The sequence below is a fragment of the Colobus angolensis genome, unplaced genomic scaffold, assembly GCF_000951035.1.
Source record: "Colobus angolensis palliatus isolate OR3802 unplaced genomic scaffold, Cang.pa_1.0 Scaffold268, whole genome shotgun sequence".
Classification (NCBI taxonomy): Eukaryota; Metazoa; Chordata; class Mammalia; order Primates; family Cercopithecidae; genus Colobus; species Colobus angolensis.
In genome coordinates, this window is record NW_012115910.1 from 4,424,970 (window position 1) to 4,450,078 (window position 25,109).

The following is a 25,109-nucleotide window of genomic DNA, read 5'->3' on the forward strand; positions in this document are numbered from 1 at the left end:
AAAACTGATATAAGCTGTATTACTCTGAAGTCCCTATGTCAGTAGGCAGGTATGAAAGTGGTTTATGTATATAAATAAGTTCTTGTTATTTTCTTCCAAAGTTGACGTTGTCTAGCTTCAGTTTACAGGGCTTTAAGAAAAGCATAGCTTAATATTTAGTGATTTCTGGTGGCGCACGCCTGTAATCCCACCACTTCAGGAGGCTGAGGAGGATGGATCATTTGAGGTCAGGAGTTTGAGACCAGCCTGGCTGACATGGTGAAACCCCGTCTCCACTAAAAATACAAAAATTAGCCAGGCATCGTGGCACGTGCCTGTAATCCCAGCTACTCAGGAGGCTGAGGTGAGAGAATCACTTGAACCCGGGAGGCAGAGATTGCAGTGAGCTGAGATTGCACCATTGTACTCCAGTCTGGGTGACAGAGCAAGGCTCTGCCTCAAAATAAATAAATAAATAATAAACCTTTAAAAAAAAAAATTAGTGATTTCAAATCATGATTAAAAACGAAAAGAAAGAAGGAAAAAAAAACCTGACGACATTATTTTGGAGAATTGTAGCCAGGAAAAATTTTAGAATTCAGTCCAAATTGTAGAAAATAATAAAAACGGACAAACATTAGGCAAGGCTAGAATCGAATTACAGATGTACTATAGTTTATTTTGAAACATAATTTTTCTCTTTCCAGTTCCCCAATTTTATTAAATACAAAATTATAACAGGGCTAATTTATTTGTAAAATAAGTTTTAGTTCTATTATGATTGGCTTGCTTATTTGAATAAAGTTCAGCAAGAACAATCATTTGCTATATAGGTTTGCTCTCTCGCTCTTTTTGTTTGTTTGTTTTTTTAAATTGGTTTTGTTGGAAACTTTTCATAAATAATCTAAGATTTAGACCTTTTGTTGTTGTTGTTGTTGAGACAGAATCTCCCTCTGTTGTCCAGGTTGAAGTGCAGTGGCATGATCTTGGCTCAGTGGCATGATCTCAGCTCACTGCAACCTCCACCTCCCGGGTTCAAGCGATTCTCCTGCCTCAGCCTCCTGAGCAGCTGGAACTACAGGCACCCACCACCATGCCTGGCTAATTTTTTGTGTTTTTAGTAGAGATGGGGTTTCACCATGTTAGCCAGAATGGTCTCGATCTCCTGACCTCATGATTCACCCACCTCATGATATACCCACCTCTGCCTCCCAAAGTGCTGAGATTATAGGCATGAGCCACCATACCCAGCTGATCTAGACCTTTTTAAAAGCCTCAGTCCCAGCCAAGGATTTTTCTGTGCCTATAGATACCTGTGTGAACTGGTTGAATTCTGAATTCTTCTCTTTTCAAGGTCCCAGGAAAACTTAAGGTTCCTAGCCCTGTTAGAAAGTGACATTTTTTACTTACCACAGGTCAGGACCCTGTAAAGGACAAGGTATGGGGCCAGTTTTTCTAAGGGGCTTTTATTAGCTTTGTAGGTCACCCTTATTTTCTCAAGGCAATCTGAAAATGTCATTCCAATCAAAGCCTTGGTAAAATAACCAGTGACAGAACAGGACCACACACAGGTCATTATAAAATAAGTCATTCGTTTAGCCAAAGTGATAACTCAAAGATTTCACAAAAAAGGGAAACACCTTTATTCTTTGAGAGAAGAGACTTGCTTTTCTAAACAATAAACTCTAATAAAGACAGTATCAGGCTAATTAAACTTGTCTCTCAAATTTTATAAACAAATCTTTTAAATTTTAATCATCTTGGCCAAAATTTATAATTTCCATAAATCTTTTTATAACCTTTTATAATTTTTTAATTAAAGAATGGGTTAGTGTCCCAAGAAAACCTTGTTAATCTGGCATATGGACACTGATGCTGGTCTTGCATCAGTGTGCCTTTGATATTAGTGTGCCTTTGATATTGATGTGCCTTTGATATTAGTGTTTAATTTATAGAGAAACTAAACTAATTTTCTCTCTCAAGATCAGCTCTTTCAATCTTATGGTCCACCTCTTCTGTGATAGTCCCTGGGCCTAGAAGGGTTGAATGGTTTTAATTTCTGACCCTGTGTCTCATGAACACAGTTTATTTTGATTGTCATTTTCTCCTCAGTCTGAAGATGAGGCTTTTAATTGTTGTCAGTGTTTAAGATTTAGCTGGACTTGGTGTCTTTTTTAGACCCAGGAGTCAAAGTCCGGTAACAGTACAATGACTTTAGAAGCAATACATAAAGTTATGTGGATGTAATAACCTTAATTTTTTAAATCTCAGTTTTCATAGGACTTTAGTTAGGCATAGGAAGAGTGCATTCTGTGTCATAAGTGAAAGTTTTCTATTTCATAGAAGAATTTAGAGAATAATATAGGAAGAAAGCATTTGCTTTAGGCTGGGTGTGGTGGCTCATGCCTGTAATCCCAGCACTTTGGGAGGCCAAGGTGGGAGGATTGCGTGAGATCAGGACTTTGAGACCAGCCTGGCCAACATGGTGAAACCCCATTTCTACTACAAATACAAAAATCAGCCAGACGTGGTGGTGTGTGTCTGTAATCCCGGCTACCCTGGAGACTGAGGCACAAGAATCTCTGGCACCCAGGAAGCAGAGGATGCAGTGAGCTGAGATGGTGGCACTGCACTCCAGCCTGGGTGACAGAGCAAGACTCCATCTCAAAAACAAACAAACAAACATAGAAAACCATTCACTTTAGACCTTTGAGATAAAATATATTTTTAAATCAGCCCACAATGTCAGTCAGAACCAGAGGGGAAAAAATTAAAGGATCTGATAAAAAGTTGAAAGAGTTACTACCTCAGGCTCTCTTGAAGGGGAGAGAAAGCTGAAAACAGTGAGATGAAATTAAAGTTGAAATTCTGGTTTATGAAAATTAAAATGTCTTATAATTTTATTAAGAATAAATCAGTACCTTAAGGAAATTTAGTTGTTCTAACCAATTTTTTAGTTTATTAGTGTATTTTTAGTATCAAAACCCAATTTCTAGAAAGACTATTATAAATAATTTTTTCTAATTATAGCCAACTTGATCACAAACATTTTTTCATAAATCTCTTTTTATAAACCTTATTATGACTTACACAAACCATTTATTGAATACTTGGAGTTTCTGTTTTATTCTAAATACCCTCTTTTTTAAATAACCAGTGATTTTATTTTAGGACAAAAAAATTATCATACAATATTTTTGTCATGTGGAATTATTTTCCTTTTAATCTTTCTTACATATTTATAACATTTTTTGCATCTCTTTTATTTACTGGTTCCTCTTACCTTGTTTTAGAATGACCTTTAAATAATCTTTGAATTAGACAAAAATTATTTCTTTTTAATAAGAACACATTGTTTTTTAGAAAAACAGTTTCCTATAATTTTTTTTTTTAAATTGGAAATGACCCAGACATTTAAGCAATATCTATTATTTTGTTTAATGTCACTTTAGGTTCTAAATTATATGTCAAGTTTTTTTTTAACAAGCATTTGTTCTATTACACTTATCTAATTTATTTTTTAATAGATTACTTACAAAAACTGATGGTCATCATTTAAAGTTATTTCCCTCCTAACCAATTTTATAAGCTGTGAATTTCAGGTGTTTACCAATGTAAAATACTTAAGGTTAAATAAATGTGTTTGTTTTTTCTTTTTGCCAAATAATTCAGGATTAACTGTTTGCTATTAAACCAACAATATTAAATGCCTTACTTACAAAAATTACACAAAGATAATTCTCTTTTGGGCTGCATTTATGGCTTTATAACCCTCATTCCAAATATTGACACCTTATACTATTCAGCAAAGATAAATATAAAACTACTTGACCAATAAATCTAAACAATAATATGTGTTGACAGTTCTTAAGGCTTTCTAATTTTATTTTGCCAATAATTTTAAAGCCAGCTTATTTGTTAAAAATTAATTCAAGTCATGTGAACTTGAAAAGCATTTGGATTATTTACTAAATTTATGAGTTCTGCTTTATTTTTAAGCCAATTTGGTACCTTGTGGCCACAACACATAACAAAACGCATGTATATATACATAAACACACCTAAGCACACAAACAGTCATGCAAATAAAGATCCTATAGCTTTTACTTCAGAACTCTAGCCACGATATATCAATACAGACTCATCAGTTTACCAAAAAACAGTTGGATAGAAACAGTGGTTTTTATCTCAATGCCAGTAGAAAGGTCCTCTAAACTAGAGAAATATATTTTCTTAAGTAAAAAACATGTCCTCATGTTTTTTATAAACTTTACCAAAAACACCTTACTATATACTACTAACCCTAATTCTCAGTCTCAGTGAAAAATCAAGGATTACTTAATTTAATATAACATGACTTTAAGTTTTCAAATTACTGGAGAGAGTTTTGAGACTAAATTTACCAAATTAAACTTACCAGAGATTACTAAAACTACATGAACTGAAAAGCCTCTGAGCTAGTTGCTATTAGTCGGACAAAAACTTAACTTTTCTTTAGGCCAATTAATTAGAATTCTTTCATTTAATTGGTAGTGAAATATTATTTCCACATGACACATATGAACGTATAGACGTAATAGACCCAGACAGAGGCAGATCTTATATATTTAAAATTTCTCATTTGCCTGTTTTCAAAAACGTTCTTTTTCCTACTTTAGACTATTAAAGTAGTCTGGAGGGAAAGAGGGAGGGTGTGGTAATCCACGTGTTGCAAGAGAAAAGGAGCAGGTAGGAAAATAGTCAATTATGTATTCATCTCCCACTCAGTAAAATGGCACTTTACAACAAGATACCATGAACTTAAAGTGGAGACATTTAACCTTTTAGCTGTAGCTCTCTACTTAGGAACAAAAGGAAAGGCAACTCCTTGCATGACTCAGCTTTGAGCTTAATTTTTCCTTTTGGCAGAGTGAATTGGGGTCCCAGGTTTTTATCTGCCTTTCAAAGCCCACACTGTATGACCTCATTTTACTAAATCACCTCTTAAAGGCCTTATCTTCAGTCAGTCACATTCTGAGGTCCTGAGAGTTGAAACTTCAACATACGAATGCAGAGGAAGGGGCACATAATTTGGTCCATAACAGCACTCACAAGAAATCACTAGTTAGAGCCATAAGCCTTATATCTAAGGTTTTAAACCAGATCAGCTTATTTTAAACTCCACAATCTTAATGATCATCTGATTACTGATATATTTGATTCGTATGAAAGTTATATTTTCATTTGATCTCACTATACCCAAACACCCACGTCCCCGTTTTTTCCTCATTTTTCTTACCACCAAAGAATTTTTTTTTTTTCATTCCACAGTGGATAGTCTTCACATTGCCTTGCTGACACAGCGGCCTGTGCTGTATCTCACAGTGTGCAAACCAAGAGTGCATGCACGCAAAGCAACCTACGTTTTACAAACACACATACAAGCAAAAGGATGCACATAGAATACACTGGGATCATTTCTTATGGATATAGAAGCTGGAGGATGAGAGCTGTTTTTTGGTGTAAATGAGCCAAAATCAGGGTCACTTTTGTTCAAGCTGTCACTGACTTGGTTTTCACTGTAAACACTGGAAGTAGTCCTGAATTTTAGCCCAGGATATACAGCCTTAGAGCAAAAGACAAGTAGGTGGACCACAGCATCCCTTCCTCTAGACACCGTTACATTAAACTGGCAACCATTGCAAGCACAGCAAGTACACTTCATAATGAATTCATTATTCTGTTCATAAGCTTTTTTGGGGACAATATTATTATCCACTGATCATGCTTGTTCAAGGTTGGCTTCCCCTGCCTGTTTGTGAATGGTGCCTTATAACGTGGAGACGGGAGAGTGAGGGCTGAGAATCTCTACTCAGAGGTTTTTTTGCACTGTCCAGATATCATGAAATAAATATAAATATTTTGACAGTCTAAGAGAAGATTACAGTCATGTGATCTACCTTAACACAATAGAATACAGATAATAAGGACACTTGTAAGAACCAGAATTCACAAAAGGATAAATATTCCTTTAGATTCCTAAGAATTTAAGCAAAAAAATCCTAAGTGGTGAATTTTTAAAGTGTCTTTTAAAATTTCACTAATTCAGTAAACAACACATAAATGGATTTTTTTTATTGCTTTCACTAGTTTCTTTGTATTCTTTAAAATTAGAAGTGTTTCTCTTTTGTCTAATTAAATTGTACCAATGGTTAGTCCATAATTTAACATAAACACTTTGGTTGTACTCTTTAAATACTGAAATAGACAAAATAATTGAAGTTTCTGAAACTGACAATCATTATAAGCATAGTAAATATGTTTTATAATGAATTCATTATTCTGTTCATAAGCTTTTTATTCTCCATTTGGTATTTTGAATCTTTTATCTGTAAGTTTGAGCCATTCTGTCCAGAGCTTATTGCCTGTTTAATGTCAGGTCTCCAAAGACAGACTCAAATTCCATACACACGAAAGGCATATATTATCCACATTTGAAAGATGGCCTGTTTTTTTCCCAAAATGTTAAATTTTGCCATAAATTATTTTATAGTGTTTGTATACTTCTGTTACATTGGGAGATTTTTAAAAATTCTATTTCTTTGAAACAATTTTAATCATTCTAGTAATTGTTGAGACTTGATTCTAGAACTTGTTTTAAAAGTCTTAGTGGATAGTTTTCTACTTATCTGTTTGGATTCTTTGCACTTAGGTCTGGGAACCCTTTAGTATCTTGAATTTTTTATAGATGTTATTGGGACCAGGAGGTCACATGAGTGCTCATTCAGGGAGCACTGTGTAGTGTTGCAGATTTTTTTTTTTTTTTTTTTTTGAGACAGAGTCTTGCTCTGTCGCCCGGGCTGGAGTGCAGTGGCCGGATCTCAGCTCACTGCAAGCTCCGCCTCCCGGGTTTACGCCATTCTCCTGCCTCAGCCTCCGGAGTAGCTGGGACTACAGGCGCCCGCCACCTCGCCCGGCTAGTTTTTTGTATTTTTAGTAGAGATGGGGTTTCACCGTGTTAGCCAGGATGGTCTCGATCTCCTGACCTCGTGATCCGCCCGTCTCGGCCTCCCAAAGTGCTGGGATTACAGGCTTGAGCCACCGAAAATTTAAGAAGCCAGGCTTTCAACCCTACACAGGGGTCCTTTTCCTGATCTCCTAGGACTGTGTCTGGTTTGAGAGAGACTTTCATCACCAAGAGACTCATGCAAGTGAGGTCACCATGTGAGGTGACTTTGGTGCCACAAAAGCATGTTTCTCTGTGTGTGTGTGTGCGCGCGCACACGCACGCACCCATGTATGTCCTCAAGTACACATACACATCTGTTTCCATAAAATTCTTTCTCTTTATAATATCCATTAACTCTTACCAATAAATGCAAATTTAGTACCTAAATATGGAAGAGGCGACTACCACGGGCCCATTAGAAACATGGGCCAATGAATAAAGTATAATGGGAAACTGCAAATACTGAGAACTGAATGAAAAGAAAGATGCAACATAACTTGCCACACACAGCTAAAGCAGCACCTGCAAAACAGACGTCAATTGAAAAGAGGAAAGCCAGAAAATCGTAAGCTAAGTATCAAAATTAAGCTGGAAAGCAGCAACAAAATAAACCTCCAAAAAGTAAAAGGAAGAATACAATAAGAATTAAGAAATGTAACAAAATACACAAAAAAGACCCAGCAGAAAGGATCGACAAAGCCAGATGTTGGTAGTTGGCCTGCCTAATTACATAAACAATCTCTGGAAAGATAGGTCAAAAATAAAGAGAAGACACAGATAACCTGTAGTAGAAAATACAATGGCACAATTCCAGATACTTCAGAGATTTCCAAAAATAGTAAGGGAGCATTATGAGTAACATCAAGCCAAGAATCGCCCATAAACACATATATACAATAACTGCAACAAAACACGATACCAAAACTGACTCGAGTAAATAGAAAACCTGAAAAATCTTATTGCTAATACAACATATCAATAGTTAAATTTTCTTACAACAGAAATACCCAAATTCTTAAACAGTGAGTATCCTAAACTGCAGGGAACTTACAGTCCAATCATAAGTATAATTCACAGAGAACAGCAAAGAGGCCACACTGCCTCTTATATCATGAAGCCGGTCTAAATTTGATTCTAAAACCAGATGAGAAGCTGAGACAGAAAAACTATAAAACAATCTCACAAACTTAAATGTAAAAGTTCTAAGTTAAACATTAGCAAATAAAAAATCTAACGAGATTTTTAAAAATATAGTATACCATGACCAAACTGTGTGTAATCTGGATATGCCAGGATGGTTTAATAGTAGAAGATTTTTAAAGTGCCAGTCACCATGTTAACAGTGAAGGAGAAAAAAAGTTATCACATTAGATGCAGAAAAAGCATTAGATAACAGTCAACAACATTTCAGGACAAAATGTCTTAGTAAAATCATAACAGCAGAGAACTTTCTTAATCTGATAAAAGGTAACTACCAAAAAACATAGTGAACCTATACTTAACGGTGAAATATTAGAAGCACACTCCCTTTAAAATCAGAAAAATACGAAGATTCCCATAATCTCCACTTCTATCCAACATTGGACTTTCCTCCATAGTGAAAAAAAAAAAGATAAAGAAGTAAACGTGTAAGGATCAGAATGGAAGACGTAAAACTCTCATTGTCAGATGATGTAACCTCAATAAAAAGAGAATCCTCAAAGTATTATTAATAAAAGAACCCAGCAAGATGTCTAGATACACTAACATTTTTAAGGTTGCATTTTTTTTTACATCTACATTAAACAGTATGTGTAATTTTTTATTACACAAAAGGAATACTCTTTATAATATCAAGAAAATATATAAGTTTACTATGAACAAACATATCAAAACCTGTTCAGATTTATATGGAGAAAATTCTACAATTTTTTGGAAGTCATTAAAGAAGTCCTAACTAAGTAGAATGATATGTTCATGAAGAGGAAGACTCGATATTAGACCTCAGCACAGTTCTAATAAATATCCTGGCATAATATTTATATGGGCCAAGAAAGGCCAAGAGAATTGTGAAAAAAAATAGTGAGAAAGTTGCCTCCTTAAATATCAATGTGTGTGTGTAAAGCAACCATGACTGAACTCATGTAGCACCAGCACGGGCACAGATGGGTAGAGCAGATTAGAAAAGAGAGCCAGAAACAGACCCCACGTGTTCCAATTAGGGCTTCTAATATTTACAGAATTGTTGCAATCCAATATGACAAAATAAGCAATCTAACAGAAAAATGAATAAAAAATTCATTATCAAGGAGGAAACAGATATGTTTAATAAATGTGAAGTTACCCTCCTTAGTAATCAGAAATGTAAATTGAAATCCCAGTGAAACACTATAGGTTGTTTACAATAGTCTCTTTATACTAAACATTGACCAGGATGTGGAAGAGGAGCTCACAGACGGCACAACTGTTGTGGAGACTGATTTGGAGCTACTGAGTAGGGCCATAGATAGATGCTTTCTTCCAGCCTTAACATAGCTCACCTTGTGCTAGTCCATTGGCAAATGCATGGCCGACAGGCGCTGTCACTAGGGGCTCCAGGAGTATGCGCAGGGATGGTCCCATGTCCATAGCAGTGTAGTTTGTCTATCAATAAATGGGAAATGATAGAATAAATGGATTGGGATATGTGCCTGCACTAAAATCCCATGAGGTCATACAAATGAGTGAGCAAGAGCTCTGTGCATGAATGAATGTGAAACTCATAGGTCTATTTTTGGGTAAGAAAGCAAATTATAGAAACATACATGGAATTATAACATTTATGATAATACATCTTAAGTTTATGTTACAGTATATTTGGCAGTGTGCAAAATAATATAGATTGCTTAGGGATTTGGAGAGAAAGTTTTGTAGAACTACATAAGAGTAGGAACCCAGTTTCAGCCTTGAGGCCTCTTGTGTGGGACAGGGAGAGGAAGCAGGTGAGGGACAGGGATATTTAACTTTTATTAATACTTATAATTTAAGTTTTGCTTCATAAGCAAGGGTTGGTGATTTATTCTTTACATCTTTTGTATGGCTTTAATAAGTACAACATTTTTTAAATTAAAAAAACATCTGAAAGGTCCCTGCTGAGAATGAGAAGGGGAAGAATGGTCTTTGTGGACAAAGGGCAGAGTTCTACTGATAGCCATAGATATTCACATCCCTATTGGTCTTCTCTCTTTAAGGCTAGGCACAGAGCTTTCTCTAAAGCAGAGAGACCCAAAGGGCCTCCCCTCCCCAAACCAGTGACTCCCCATAAAATGCTTATGATGCAAGAAAATTCCCATACACACACAAAATTAGGTGCAATCAATTTTCTTCTACAAGTCAAAGAGAGAATATACACTAGACAGCTTATTATTCCTACTGACTTTGTCTGTCTCTAACCTTAAAAAAAAAAAAATAAAGGCTCAATGATCTTTTATAGATAAATCCAGCCTCTCTCTTACTTCCTTGGTAAGCCACATCCCAGCATCCTATTTCATGCTCACTAGGTTCTCTTTCAGAGACTCTCACATTTTATTTGTTTTCAAGCCCAAGCTACTGTCAGATTAACATTTCTTCTCTAGTTTGCCCTTAGGATACTTTATTTGCCACAAAATTGCTTTGTGATGGTGTCACCACACTGCCAATGAAGCGGAGCAGTGTCAATTACCATAAAGCACAGGCCCTTCAAAGGCCTGTCCAGTGAGAGTTTGGGTCTGAGTTCTGCAGAATGACTACCAGTGTGAGTGCTCTGTGTGCAGACAGGTGAAAGGGGACCCCTGTCTGTAGCCCAGGGCATCCTGGCCTTCTCACTGATTAGCCCTCGGGATTTTCACCCCACACACACTTACTGATGCCAGCAGGGCCAGGCACTGTACTGTCCATGGAAAGAGAGAGGAGCAAATGCTAACCTCTGTGGTTTTCCCTCTTGACACTAATTCTCCAACTCTGCAGACACCATCTGGGTATCCTAAATTCACTCCTATTCTGACTGTAACTATCTAGAGGTAGCATCAGACTCCACAGGATTAAGAGCTCAGTCCCACCAGCCTGCCCCCACTTCAGATGCCAGGCACAGCGTTGGGTCTCCAGGTTACCCACAGTTCTGTCCACCATGGCTACAAAGTCAGGGGGGTTCCCATAACCCCTGCCCCAGGTTCAGTAACTTACTAGAACAACTCACAGAATTCAAAAAAGCATTTTACTTAGGTTTACAGGTTATAAAGAGTACAAACGAAGAAATGCACAGGACAAAGTACAAGTGGGGTGGTAGGTCACGTGGCTTCCGTGCCCTCTCTGTGTATGACAGCATCCCAGCATCGTGAAGCATTTACCAACCCGGAGCTCTCCAACCCGGCCACTTAGGAGTTTTTAATGGAGTTTCATTCAGTAGGGATGATTGCTTAAATCACTGGCCAACTCATCACCAGCCCCCTACCCTCCCTGGAGATTGGAAGCCATCGAGGAGACCCCAGCTCCCAGCTATCTTATTGACGTGCAAAACACACTCTTATCACTGTGAGATCTGAAGGGTTTTAGGAGCTGTGTGTCAGGAACCGGCAACAAAGACCAAATCTTTGTTTTTTATTCTAAGACTCCCAGGTACTTGGAGCAGAGATAGGGCCATGAAGGCAGAATGGTGTTTAGGGCAGGGCCGTAAGCAGATGCCTGAGCTGAGGCAGGCGGGGGGAGGAGAGAGGTAGTCCAGTCTAGGGTGCTTGGTTATCAGCCCTATCATTTGTTCTCTAAAACCAGGGTGAAAAAGAGATCAGACTTAACAGGAGCCTTTAGACTGGACCCCACTTACCTGAAGCACAGCCATCAGGATTCAGGTAAGCTGTGAGCTTGCTTTCTGTGGACTGTTTCTGGTCTTGTTCCCCTCAGAGCTGCCCTGGAGGTCCCTGGGAGTTAGGGGAAGACCATCCATATCCAAGGAGGCTCCCACAGAGGAGCTAGGGTGCTGTGCATTCCCGGATTTGCCCTTGCAGCCCTTTTCCTGTGGGTGGGTTAAGAGGCCTGGGGAGGCTCCCTGGGGGAGGCTCCTGCTCTAGAAGCACTGAGAACCTGCTGGGCTCGTTGCAGGAGCAGGGGCAGGCGGGCATAGCCATGGGATTTTAATATGGGCATCCATACCTCCTGCAGACAAGGAAACATCTTTAACATAATGACGGCCATAATGTCTTTACAAAAAGGCTTTGCATCACCTTCTACCAGTACCATGAGGAGGCAAAGTAAATGAAGGAGGTTGAGTAGAGTTGGTGAGCGAAGAGAAAATAAGATGAAGCCAAGGCTCAGATCAGCACACCAAGGTGCACCTAAGTCATTTGGTCAGTAGGCCTGCTCTCTGTGCCTGGCGCTGGTGACAGCCAAGGAGGCTCAGCACTTGCCTGCAACGTCTAGCAGGGAGGGGATGAGCGGACAGTTATCAAGTGGCATCAGGGGACACAGGGTGCTCCGGGGCCACAGCAGGGAATGCACAGTTCTTGGCTTTTGAACTTCACCTATGTCATCTCATTTGACTTGAGCCAGGGTATCTGGCCGATTAATGGTAGGCATTGAACTAGAACCAAAATAAGTAGAATTTTTTGATAACTGAAAATTCTGTCACAACGCTGGTGAGGGGGTAAAGTGGTTACACCAGTCATGTAGGCTTTGAAGATGTATTCCTTATTAAAGATATACATTTGGAAAATAGAGTCAATGCTGGGCCAGAAAATTCCTGTAATCCCACCACTCAAATGCAAACATTGCTAATATATTGCTGTATTTCTTACTAGTCTTGTTCAATGCATTGTTTGCTTTGTTTTAACTCTGCACCACTTACCAATCACCAATATACAAGCTGCCCTTCCCACACGTATCTCATGAAGTTTTACATCTTATGAGGCACCTAAGACCTATTAAGTAGTCCACAGTTCAGGTAAAACCATTGTTAGAGGAAATTGCTGGCTAAGAGGTTTGTCATTTCTTTATGTTAACAATAAAGAATTGTGCAAGGAAGCTTCTAAATTGGGCCAGTTCTTCACTTCGTAAGGAAGCAGATTCACGGAGAAGCACATAGGGACTTGCACTAATTAGACACCGTATCTGAATTCTTCTACTGAAAGCCTCCAGTTTTTCCATCCTGTAGAAGCTCCTGCAATGACGGAAATCTTCTATAATTCTGCATCACCCAATATGGCAGCCACCAGTCCGCATGTGGCTAATGAGTGCTTGAAATGTGACTCGTCTGTTGAAGAACTAAAGTTTAATTTCCTTTAGTTTTAATTAACTTAAATTTAAATGTCAACAGCCACATGTGGCTAGTAGCTACCATATCAGATGGTGCAGTAATAGAAACTAAAAAGGTCGGGCATTCCCTCATTTTCATTCATGACAATCATCTGATTCTTTGACAATTTTTTTTTTTTTTTGAGACAGGGTTTGGCTCTGTCACCGAAGCTGGAGTGCAGTGGTGCAAACTTGGCTCACTGTAGCCTCCACCTCCCAGGCTCAAGCGACCCTCCCACCTCAGCCTCCTGAGCAGCTGGGACCACAGACATACACCACAAGTCCCAGATAATTTTTTGTATTTTTTTTTTTTTTTTGGTAGAGATGGGGTTTCACCATGTTGCCAAGGCTAGTCTTGAACACCTGAGCTCAAGCGATTTGCCTGCCTTGGCCTCCCAAAGTGCTGGGATTACAGGTGTGAGCCACTGTGCCGGCCTCGACAATTTCTTCCTGAGTGCTTCCTGCATGCAGTCTGTTGGGTGCTTTGTTTCATTTGCAGTGGTCTCTGTGAGTCATTGTCAGATGCTGCTACTGATGTTATGTTTGTTTAACAAGCTCCCTTACTAATGAGAGGCCGTGTGGCATAAAGGAGAGTACTGGTTATGGGTTGAGATAGGCTGTGTGACTTTGGGCTTCCATCTCAGGGTCACTCATGAAACGGGGTGGAGGTCCTGCATCTCCTCCCAGCACTGCCATTTTTTATGCTGATGGAGAATATAACTATTTTCTCCTGGCAGCCAGGTGGCAGTCAGGGAATGACATCAAGTGGTGACTTCAGATGTTCTTGTAAATGCAATGTAGACTGCTATATGGTCCTGCCACAGCCCCTGTTGACTGGGAAAGTAGGGGACACTGATGTGCCTGGTCCAGCCCACATTCGTGGATCTACTCCCACAGCACGAGACTCCCTTCTCCACTGATCTGTGCAGCAGGACCGCAGCATGTTGTCATAATCCTCACCTGACGCCTTGCACAGCATCACTTGTATTAATAGAAACTCCTGTCTATGAGCCTGCATCCAGGGTTCTTTCTCCTGGGATTTGCTGCTTTAGGCATGAGAGGAGGCTCAAAAGCAAATCAGCCATTTTTCATAACCAATGTGGAGCCACTGAGTCCAGGATAGTAACACTGACTCAACTCAGTGAGCAGATACTCATTGAGTATCTGCTCTGTCCCAGATACTGAACTAAGATCTGCTAAGATCCGCGGATACAGAGATGAATAAGCCCACCAAGAGTTTCATTCTCTTCTTTTAAAAATATTCTAATCACTCCATATATCACAAATTCACCTTCTCATGCATGAATGAATGCATGATGAATGATTTACGTGATCTGAACGCTAACTCTCTACTGGGAACTAGATGAAACCTCAGATGTTCATGCTATGTAACTGCAGAAAGCAAAACTAATGCGGGTCTATTGAGAGTGTAACATTTCCAATTTGTGTTTTGGGCATCCTGTTCTCGGGAGACTCCCCTTGAATATGTTACCCTGGGAAGTGCCACAAAGAACACCCAGACCCAGCCTTTGGGTAGTTTTATTTCTGACTTAGAAGACACAAGAAATTTACCTGGAGGATGAAAAGGATTAGCGTGTGATCAACAAACCTGTCTCATGGTTTCCTTTTTCTTTTTCTTTCTTTTTTCTCCAGGGCTTATCACTGACTACCGGGTAAGTGAGAGATTCCACTGTAATCTTAAAAGCCAGTGGAGTGCTGGGGAGCTCCTCCGGAGCTGTCATGGGTCTCCTCCCCACTCTCATGACCAGCACGCACTGATGGGCACCTTCCAACGGGGTCCTAACTGACACATTGAGGGGGTCCTGTCAGGCGGCGGGCAGCTCTGCTGAGCCCCCCAGTCAGAGGTCTCAGGTTAAGAGGGGGAAATCTGGACCCTGGACTTTGCTCCTGGGGAGGGGGAAGGAGCCTCTGCCCCCCCATTCCTCTGGAAGGAAAAGGCCCCTCTGCCCTGGGCTGCTGTGTGCCTGGGGCTGCACTGGTGGCGGCAATGGGAGAGTGAGGAATCAGGGAACATAAAAAGCTCCCAGGTGGGGACAGTCATCTCAGCAGCCTAGTCTCAAATGCGTTGGTCCTCTCTCATTTTTATTTGCCAAAGTGTTGAATGAGGTATACTTTGAAAATGCCAGGTTGTTCTAGTGTTAGTCTGGAAAGGAATTTGGAACCAAAGGCAGTGGCTGCGAGGCTTATTGAAAGAATAGAACCCAAGGGGGAGGGTGAAACTCAGGGGAGGCAGAGGTGTGGCCACTGAACTGGCTGTCTTCTGCTATCAAAAGATGACCTGTGGCTGGGTGCTGTGGCTCATGCCTGTAATCCCAGCACTTTGGGAGGCTGAGGTGGGCTGATCATCTGAGGTCAGGAGTTCGAGACCAGCCTGGCCAACATAGTGAAACCCCATCTGTGCTAAAAATAAAAAAAATTAGCCGGGTCTGGTGGCGGGCATCTGTAATCCCAGCTACCCCGGAGGCTGAGGCAGGAGAATCGCTGGAACCTGGGAGGCAGAAGTTGCAGTGAGCCGAGATCGCGCGTCTGCACTCCAGCCTGGATGACAGAGTGAAACTCTGTCTCGAAAAAAAAAAAAAGGTGATGACCTGTGTCCACTTCTTTCTGGTCAGGCATGGTGGGCACCATCAAAGCAGAGGCTGCCATTTCCCGACAGAGGTGTGTGTCTAAGTGCTATTGGAGCAAACATTGTCAGCAGCCAGTGTGATAATGACCCAGCAGGGGCTGCCCCTCAAAGGCATGTGTAGCTTGCCTTCTTCCTGTGACAGCTGTGAGCCAGGAGGGAGGGGGCAGCAGTAAACCTTCCCAAGCCATCAAGGCTGGTCCCAGGACAGTTTTGGCAAAGTTTGCCTGGGACCACCCTGTTCCACACCCAGGGAGAAAGGCCAGGGTGTGTGCACATAAAGGCACAGTGGGAAGATCCATGGATGATGCCATTTAAAACTTTCATATAAATCCCCATTAACAATCTGACTTATCCTTAGAAAGTTATTATTGAAGGGAAAATATGACAATAATATTAAAAATAACTTGAGGACCTGCTCACCCTGACCTTGTATCCTCACACCGCCGTGGCCTGTGTTTCTGTCTCCTCCTATGGTTCATGGCCTTTCTCAGACTTCATGTGGCAGGAGGGCCACGTGCTGCACAGACCACACTGCAGCTGGTTCTCATGTCACTGAAACTAAAATCGCAATACCTTCTCCACTCCTCCACAGTACAGAAAGTCTACACAGAATCCCATGTTATGTGGTATAATTATTTCCCTGTTATTTAACTACTTCCCTGGGAAAGTCCCTTGCTTTCCTAAATGACTGTGCAGTGAGCATCTGGCACATCCAGCTTTCTGCTGAGGATGAGCTGCTTCCTGCAGCATGAGACTGAAAATGGGGTAACAGGCACGAATATTTCATGCCTTTTATTTTATTATTTTTTAATGTTGCTCCTTCTCAGCTTAGATACCATTAGAAAAAAAAAGGCACGACACCACCTCTGGTTCACATAAAATAACATAGGCTTTGCTAAAAACTCTGTATTGACTAACAAGTCCTCTAGGAACCAAAGTCCTTTTAAATAAATTTGGCACTGTCTTTCAAAGGCCTGGGGCACCATCCCCAGCAATGCAGGCTTATGTTACATTGCCCAAGACAAGAACCAGCCCAGCTGTGCCTGCATCTAGCAGCCCAGGGAACATGATCTCCTCAGACAGTTTCTACTGTTCACCAAGAATCACAGATCTGTACTGGCACCCACCTGCAGGACCACGAAGATGGCAGGGCTTGCCTGAGGCTTCCCCAGCCTGTTCTTCTGCTCCAGCCAGGGCCCTTCCGGTCCTCAGGGCTCACTCCTTCTCCCCAACCCTAGGCTCTTCATCCTATTCCCTCTACCACCAGTCCCTGACCCTTATGGGGTGAGGAAAGAATCTGATCCCTGTCTTTCTGTCCCCTTCTGTCTTTAGTGCTGAGCCTCACTCTCCTCAGCGCCTCAAGCCACAGCCCCTTTCCCCACTGCTAATCCAGAAGACTTAAGCCCACCATTCACCTCACCTTGATGGGCCATGTATTCTTTGGGAAGCGTTTGTCCTTCTGTTACTTCAACTGGTTATCTCTACTAATTATCTCTACCAGCTTAATGAAAGGCATTGGCCTCAGTTAAGGAAAGGTCAAGCATCAGCAACCTGTGCTCCAGCCTTACTTTCAAAGCATTCTTTGGGCAGCCCCTGTACTCCCCACCCTATTGGTCCTGCTATGAAACTGGATCCTTTTCACCCCATCTCAAGGCAGCCCCTTGACTGGCACTCCCTTTCCAACCAGGAGCTATGAGCTGCTCTTGCAGCTACTCAGAGGCGAGTGAGGCCCAAAGCCGCCTCCAGGACTCCCAGGCCACTGAGGGAGACAGAGGTGCAGACCACGCAGGCCCTGATGCGTGTTCTGAAATACACCTGAGATCCTCCAGGCTGCCCATTTGTGGCCCAAGAGGACATGCCCCAAGTCCTTAGCTATTCCTCTGCCTGACAGCTCTCTTCTTGCTGCTTGTGGCAGGCAATGATGCTGAGGTCCCTGGCACTATAGCTGGCAGCGCATGAGTCAGCAGCCATGTGGGGACAGCTCTTGTTTGGCTGCCTGTTGCTTCTAAAGGAACCCAGGCAGGTGGAAAGCACCACAGCAGCCCAGCCGCACTGGCATCCACCAGGCTTGGGAGGCCCTCTGGGGTAATTGGCTTCTGTGCTGCTGCGTCCCTAGAGAGGGCCGGAGATGGCACATCATGTGTTCACAGCCAATATTTCATGGCTGATGAGGGGACAAATGCACGAACCTTATGAAAGATGGAATGCAGAAGGTGGAAGCTGTTCTGGAGCCGAGGGGCTTCTAAATGCGAAGCACAGGCGTTAGGCCTCAGCAGATCAGCTCCAGGAAGCAGGAGTGGCCATGTGGGGACAGCCCCGGGCAGCCACTGGGAAAACACAAGTTGGCCGAGTGTGAGTGTGGGAGCAGCCTCAGGGCCCCTGGTGTGCAGAGCCCCCAGGGCACCTCTCAGCCCAGCTTTGCTCTTTCTATCCCTTGGGTGCAGGCACAAGTGTCACTGCCTCTCACTGAACCCTCTCCGTCTGCCACAACCCAGGGATGTCCCTAGCCATATTTCCTGGCATCTTCTCTTTGCCGCTATTTTAGCTACAGTGCAGTGACCTCGTTCCCTCTCTGTGCTCACATGCACCTCTCAGGCTTCTCTATGATTCCCACCTTGAATGTGAATTCCAGGCAAATGTCCCCAGGGCATTTGCTTTGCTGGGCTCAGCAGGGAATGGCAAGGAATATCATAGACATTCTCATTTTGTTCAAAGAGGCTGGAAACCCAAACCTAAGGCTGTCACAGCCATCAGGCTGGGGGGAAGATCCCTGGACAGTGGGCTGCCTGCCAGGCCAGTGAGGAAGTGTGGGGTTAAAAGAACGAGCGGGCCCTGGTAGTTCTGCCCCTTGTCAGCGGATGAGGGCATGAGGACGGAGTGTTAGTCCCAGGAGGAGGCTGTTCAGGACGCGAGGTATGGCAAGAGAGCTTTGTGTTCTTTCTGATGGTGAACGGCACACTGAAGATGTAAGACAGCACTATTTGCCTGCAGTTTGCGAGGTCCTGGGCAAAGTGGGCATCACTGTGCCTATTTCATAGGGGAGGAGACAGAGGTTCGGAAAAGTTAAAAAGTTTGCTGAACCTATTGAAAGACAGGACCGTGGACCCAGGTCACTAGCCACAGAGCCACACAGCCCTGCGGGCTGTTTGAATGAGGAAACTGTATCTTCTGGAAGATGTTGATGGCTTGTCAAAAGTGGGACAAAATATGGGTTTAAAAATGATCAATTGTGGAGGAAAAAGTACCAGGAAATAGCTCATTTGATGTTTGGGAAGCATCAAATATGAATTGGTTTCTATATGCAGAATCCTTTTAGATGACCCATGAATGAGGGAAAAATGGGTTTTATTCCTGATTTATTTAAGTATGTCCATTAACAATATTCCACAAAATGTGGGCTGGCCACGCCGAGCCAGGCCGGGTGCTGGGCTTGGGGCTGGAACTAAAATGGCAAATGAGACACAGTCCCTTTCCTCTGGGAACTTAGTCTGGCAGGAGGTGAGGCTGGGTACACAGGAGTCACAGCCGTCTACTGCAGGCGCCCAGGAACATATTGGGGGAGGGGCCAGTGCATTGAACTCAGTCTCTGGAGAGAACATGACAGCATTTGGAGCCACATTTGAGTGAGCATTCAATTAGATGGTGTGCATTTTCACTCCAGGACCACAGAAATTAAGTTTACCTTGGTATTCTTCCAAATGTTAGACTGAAATCGCATTTTAATTTGTAGGGGAATGACTGGTCCAGGAATGATTTTGGAACGCAGCGCCCATGCTGAACGTGGCAGGGAAGCGTCGCTCCACTGCCTGTTAGTCAGTCAGTCAGTCAGCTAGTGGTGGGATAAAGGATTCTTCTTTTAGATTTCCCAAAAGACAAGTTAGCTTAGTTCTTGAGTAGCCCAGCAGCTTGCAAACGCAGTGCTTACTAGCAGACAACTGTGTGTGCAGGTTCAGCTCAGACTCTGCCGCATGCTGGCTTGGTGACATTGAACAAGTCACTCTCCACACCTGCTTTCGCTCTAAGAAAGTAGGGATCCGAACCCTTGTTTACAGTGCTGCTAGGAAACTCAAAGGAGATAATGTGTCAACACACCGGGCAGGGCTTGGCCATGCTGAATGCCTGAGTCAGAGGTTGGGTCCCTGTTTCCCTTTTGACCTGAGAAGCTCCTGCAGAACTCTGGCTCTGGGTCCTTGAGCTGCTTCTCTTGTGTTCCAAAGCAGCTGCCATCCGTTCATTCCACTCACACTTTATTTTATTTATTTATTTATTTATTTATTTATTTATTTATTTATTTATTTATTTATTTAGAGATGGAGTCTCACTCTATTGCCCAGGCTGGTGTACAATGGCGCCATCTTGGCTCACTGCAACCTCCGCCTCCCAGGTCCTGCCTCAGCTTCCCAAGTAGATGGGATTACAGGCACGTGCCACCATGCCAGGCTAATTTTTGTATTTTCAGTAGAGGGGGTTTCACCATGTTGGTCAGGCTAGTCTCAAACTCCTGACCTCAGGTGATCCACCTACCTTGGCCTCCCGAAGTGCTGGGGTTACAGGTATGAGCCACCGCATCCGGCCTTCACCCACACTTTAAAAACCACCTGTGACCCCCGCTTCCGGGGAGCAGTGCGGGACTCAGGACTCCTGCTAAGCAGTTCCACCCGGCAGATGGCCCAGCTGAGCTCGAGAGTCGCACCTGGCTGCACTGTGTCACCCAGGCCCAGCAGGGAGCTGGCTCAGCTCTCCTCAGCATCTCCTTTATAGCTGAAATAGAATGTGACTGTTAAGATGACCACGCAGTGCTGCTATGGTCACTTCCCAGCAGCCTCCTCATCCCAGTCCTTCCCTGCTCACTTCACCACATCTCTATCCCTCAGAGAGTGTGGGGGTCAGTCAGCTGACTGGGTCTGGGAAAACCAGAGGAAGGACAGGGAAAGCTTCTGGAGCCCAGCATGGAGACACACATTGTGTCTTCTGGTGAGGGATCTTGGGGTCACTCCATGGTGATCAGTGGGACCAAAAGGGAACCAGTATTGCTCTAGAAAACAGTGCCAGAACATCCAGGGCAGAAGTGGCAGACAAGAGCGGGTTCTGGCTCCCTCCTTCCTAGGCAAGGACATCAATGAAAATCACCCCCTTATCCCCACTGGATGGTGAGCTCGCTGGGGGCAGGGCCATGTCTTCCCTGTTTGCTCACCACGGAACCCCTGGGCCCAGCCCAGGGTCTGGCCCTACTGTGCACACCCCAAACATCTGTTGAATGAAAACAATGAACATTGCTGGCTCCCAGGTCAACAGTCCCTGTCTGTGTTCCTCTGTCTTGGAGATTTCCAAAGAAAGCCTCTGCCCACATCATGGAGGGCCCTGCTATCCAAGATGGGCCATAGCAGTGGGAGCAGGGTGGCCGCCTAGGAATCGGCTGCCTCCAAGAGAAACAGGTAAGCCAGTGAGCTGAAAAGGAAGCCTGCTTTTAATATCTTCCTCACTGATGGTCCGTTTCATGTTTCATTTCAGCACTGGCAGATACCACTGGGCCGAAGATTTCGCTCTTTGAAAATGTGGTTTGTATTTAGGATGTATGGAGTCAAAGGACTGCAGGCTTATATCCGCAAGGTGACCTTGTTTTTATTATTTATCTGGGTAAAATTGCAGAGGTCTTTTGGGACTTTAGAAATAAATTCATTTTTTTTTTTTTTGAGACAGAGTTTCACTCTTGTCCCCCAAGCTGGAGTTCACTGGTGAGATCTCAGCTCACTGTAACCTCTGCCTCCTGGGGTCAAGCGAATCTCCTGCCTCAGTCTCCTGAGTAGCTAGGATTACAGGCATGCGCCATCATGTCCAGCTAATTTTGTATTTTAAGTAGAGACTGAGTTTCACCATGTTGGTCAGGCTGATCTCGAACTCCTGACTTCTGGTGATCCACCTGCCTCGGCCTCTCAAAGTGCTGGGATTGACAGGTGTGAGTCACTGCGCCCGGCCTTCAAATGTTGTAATAAGCAAATACACGGCAAGAGAATCAAACTGTAGTTTGGGTTGTTGAGATGAGGGTATTTATAAGATCTGTTAAGTCACTTTCATACAGATTGCTGGTTATCAGGTCCAGGAAGATGGTCACAGTAGAAACACCACATAGGTTGTGCTTTAGCCACATCTAGCCAAGAATGAAGTTCATTGAGCAGTGGCAATCATAATGCATGTGACAACATAATGAATGTGTTTTTCTCCCCTAGATTGCCAGAATAAGATAGATATTCCCTAGACCAGTGGTTCTCAGACATGCTTCCAGACCAGCAGTGCTGGCCTGCGGTGGGGCCCAGCAACCTCTGTTTTAACAAGCAAACCAGACACCTTCTCTATGCACTAAAATTTGAGAACCACTCATCAGCTACAAGCCCCACTCTCCTGCTTTAAAAAAACAAAACAAACAAACAAACAAAAAAACAAAGCAACAATTGGCTGGGCGTGGTGGCTCAAGCCTGTAATCCCAGCACTTTGGGAGGCTAAGGCGGGGGGATCATGAAGTCAGGAGTTCAAGACCAGCCTGGTCAACATAGTGAAACCCTGTCTCTATTAAAAAAAAAAAATACAAAAAATTAGCTGGGCATGGTGGCAGGCACCTGTAATCCCAGCCATTTGGGAGGCTGAAGCAGGAGAATTGCTTGAACCCGGGAGGCAGAGTTTGCAGTGAGCACAGATCGCGCCACTGCACTAAAGCCTGGACAACAGAGCAAGACTCTGTCTCAAAAAAAAAAAGAGGAAACTGAGTCTTGAATACGAGCCCAGACCTGCCTAAAGCCACCCATTTAGCCAGCTGCAGAAGGCCTGCTGCTGTTCTGCTGGCTCCCTCTGATCCTGGTGTCCTTCCTAAGCTGTGACCTCGTCTTGATGGACAGAGGTCCCCAGGCTTCATGGGAACAAGCACACCTGTGATATTCAGCCTTAGTGATGGTGACAGTCCTCCATTTTAAGTCCTGTTGCCACTTCACAACCAGTTGTGCAGGGGCAGGTGTCCCCAGCCGCATCCTCTGTGGCACAGCGTATAAAAACACATCCATTTGCAAGCTTTGTAGAATGCCTAGGATGTGCCATGAACTGTCTATTCCCAAAGCTTCGGTGAGGACAGTTCCAGGAGCTGCCGAGCACTATGAGGACCTGTTTGGGGGCGAGAACTGGGAAAGGAGTATGTATATGAATTCATGGGTAGGAAATGGCCCTCTACCCATTTGAGACGAATTCAGTTTTTGGGGGGACAGAAAGCCAAAAAATCAGGGATTTATCTCTCCCCAATGATGACATCTTTAAGCTCAAGGACAACTAGTTATGATCATGCTGGCTCCTGTTTAAAATATACCCCACTTCTTTCTGAAAGGGGACCCAATCCTGCCTTAGGAGCAGAGTCCAGCGATGCTCAAAGCCTGTCTCCCTGGGCGGGAAACGGGTTTCGGGATCGCCCATGGGGCCGAGGTCTTTGGCGCCCTCTGGTGGCTTGACGAGGAACCGCTCGTATGACAGGTGTTTTGGTCCCAGCCACCCACGGCCAGCACTTGCAACGTGGGGGCCCTGCTGTATGCGCGGGCTTAGAATAAGCAAAGCACGGGCCTACGCCACGGAGGGCTCCTTCTCCTAGGATCACATGCTATCTGAATAGCTTCTGAGTTCTATAACTATCTGGAAGTGAAATAAGGTCAGTGTATTCAATGAAAGGAAGGCCGATTCTGAATGTGACAGAGCGGACAGGATGCTCAGCTCTAGGTGGCAAACGCCAAGGAGGAGCAACAGCTGTGGCAGCCACAGAGCTGCAGCTCCATCAGGCTGCCATAGAACCCCAGCTCAGCCAAGGCCTCCAGGTGCACCTTGGGCATGTCCCTTGCCCTCTTCCATCCTGTTTTCTTATCTGCAAAATGGGGATAATCACGATATCCTCTGTGTTGTGGGTTGTCCTGAAGATGCCGCAGTGGTGAGCGCTGGCACCGGAAACACAGAGGAGCAACTCAATGGGCATTAGCCATTGTCTCTTCCAGAATGCTCAAATACCTCCTCACGGTGTTTATTCTAACATTATAAAAGACAGTTTGGGTGGGAGAAAAATAGTCCCATGAACAGAAGAAAATGACAATTGGTGTTCTGAAGACACTAGACCTTTGCTGATGCAGGGAATGAGTTGCTTAGCCTGCCTGGGAACAGCTGGTCAGTGAACGGTACAAGCACTTGAGGAAAATTGCCAAGAGCATCTAAATGAATTATACATGTGCAGTCTAATAAGGTTTTCTAGGTAGTTAAGTTCTGAATTAAGTGGCCATGAGAGAAACAGATTTTCCCTTTCCTCTTTCAAGCATGTCCAGCTGTCCCATGAGTTTGAGTCACTGGTGCTCCAGGATCCCCGTTTTGAAATCTGTGCGAAAGTCACTCTGGGGCTTGTCTGCTTTCGGCTGAAGGTTTGTCTACATCTATTCCATTCTTCATTTTCTGTGAATGTGACAGAGGGGAAAGTGTCGTTCATTACCTCCATGCTCAAAAACTGGCCCTGGCTCTCCAGAGATGGGAGAGCAAAGCCTGTGTTCTTCAGTTCACCAGCCTGCCCTGCCCGACGCTGCACAGCCTTGCGTCCACGCATGGGGGCTGTTCCCGCTTCCTCAAGCCTGCCCTGAGACTTCTCACTTACACAGCTTATTGGTCCCAGAATCCTTACCATTTTTCCATCCCCAAGGCTCCATCCCACACCTCTGCCACAGGCCCTCCCTGGAGGACAGTGGCCTGTCCATAGCTTCACTAATCTGAGCATCTTCTGTGGATCAATAGCATCAGCATCATCAGCATTGCCTGGGAGGTCCTTAGAAAAGTCAGTCTTGGGCCCCATTCCAGAGCTGCTGGCTGCATACCTTTACAAGATGCCCACACAGGAGTCTGTTTGACACTGTGCTGTGGCGTGCTGTTATTTTGCTCACCCGATGTTCACCAGGTGAGGGCAGGCTGGCCCACACAGGTTAGGGCATAAGCCATCTCTGCTGAGAATCATGATACAGTTCTCAAAAAGGCTCTAAGATGCACTGCACACATTCCCCTTGGTAATCTCCCTTGTGTGCACAGAGCCAGGTGAGACCTAATCCTCTGTCTGTTTGTTTTATAAGTTGTTTTTTTGTTTTTTGTTTTTTTTTTTGAGTCAGAGTCTCATGCTCTGTTGCCCAGGATGGAGTGCAGTGGCACAATCTTGGCTCACTG

The 25,109-nt window shown here is 43.5% G+C and overlaps 1 protein-coding gene across 7 annotated transcripts in view; it reads left to right on the forward strand.

Annotated features, from left to right (window-relative positions):
* The window catches only part of DDC (dopa decarboxylase (aromatic L-amino acid decarboxylase)), a 107,231-nt gene that overhangs the window by 76,397 nt on the left and 5,725 nt on the right, over positions 1-25,109 (forward strand). For all 7 annotated transcript variants that reach the window (XM_011947533.1, XM_011947534.1, XM_011947532.1 and 4 more), the window contains 4 exons: positions 11,732-11,808; positions 14,900-14,919; positions 21,405-21,503; positions 24,224-24,325. In XM_011947533.1, the coding sequence (XP_011802923.1) occupies positions 11,732-11,808; positions 14,900-14,919; positions 21,405-21,503; positions 24,224-24,325 (298 nt within the window). The remainder of the gene's footprint in view (positions 1-11,731; positions 11,809-14,899; positions 14,920-21,404; positions 21,504-24,223; positions 24,326-25,109) is intronic.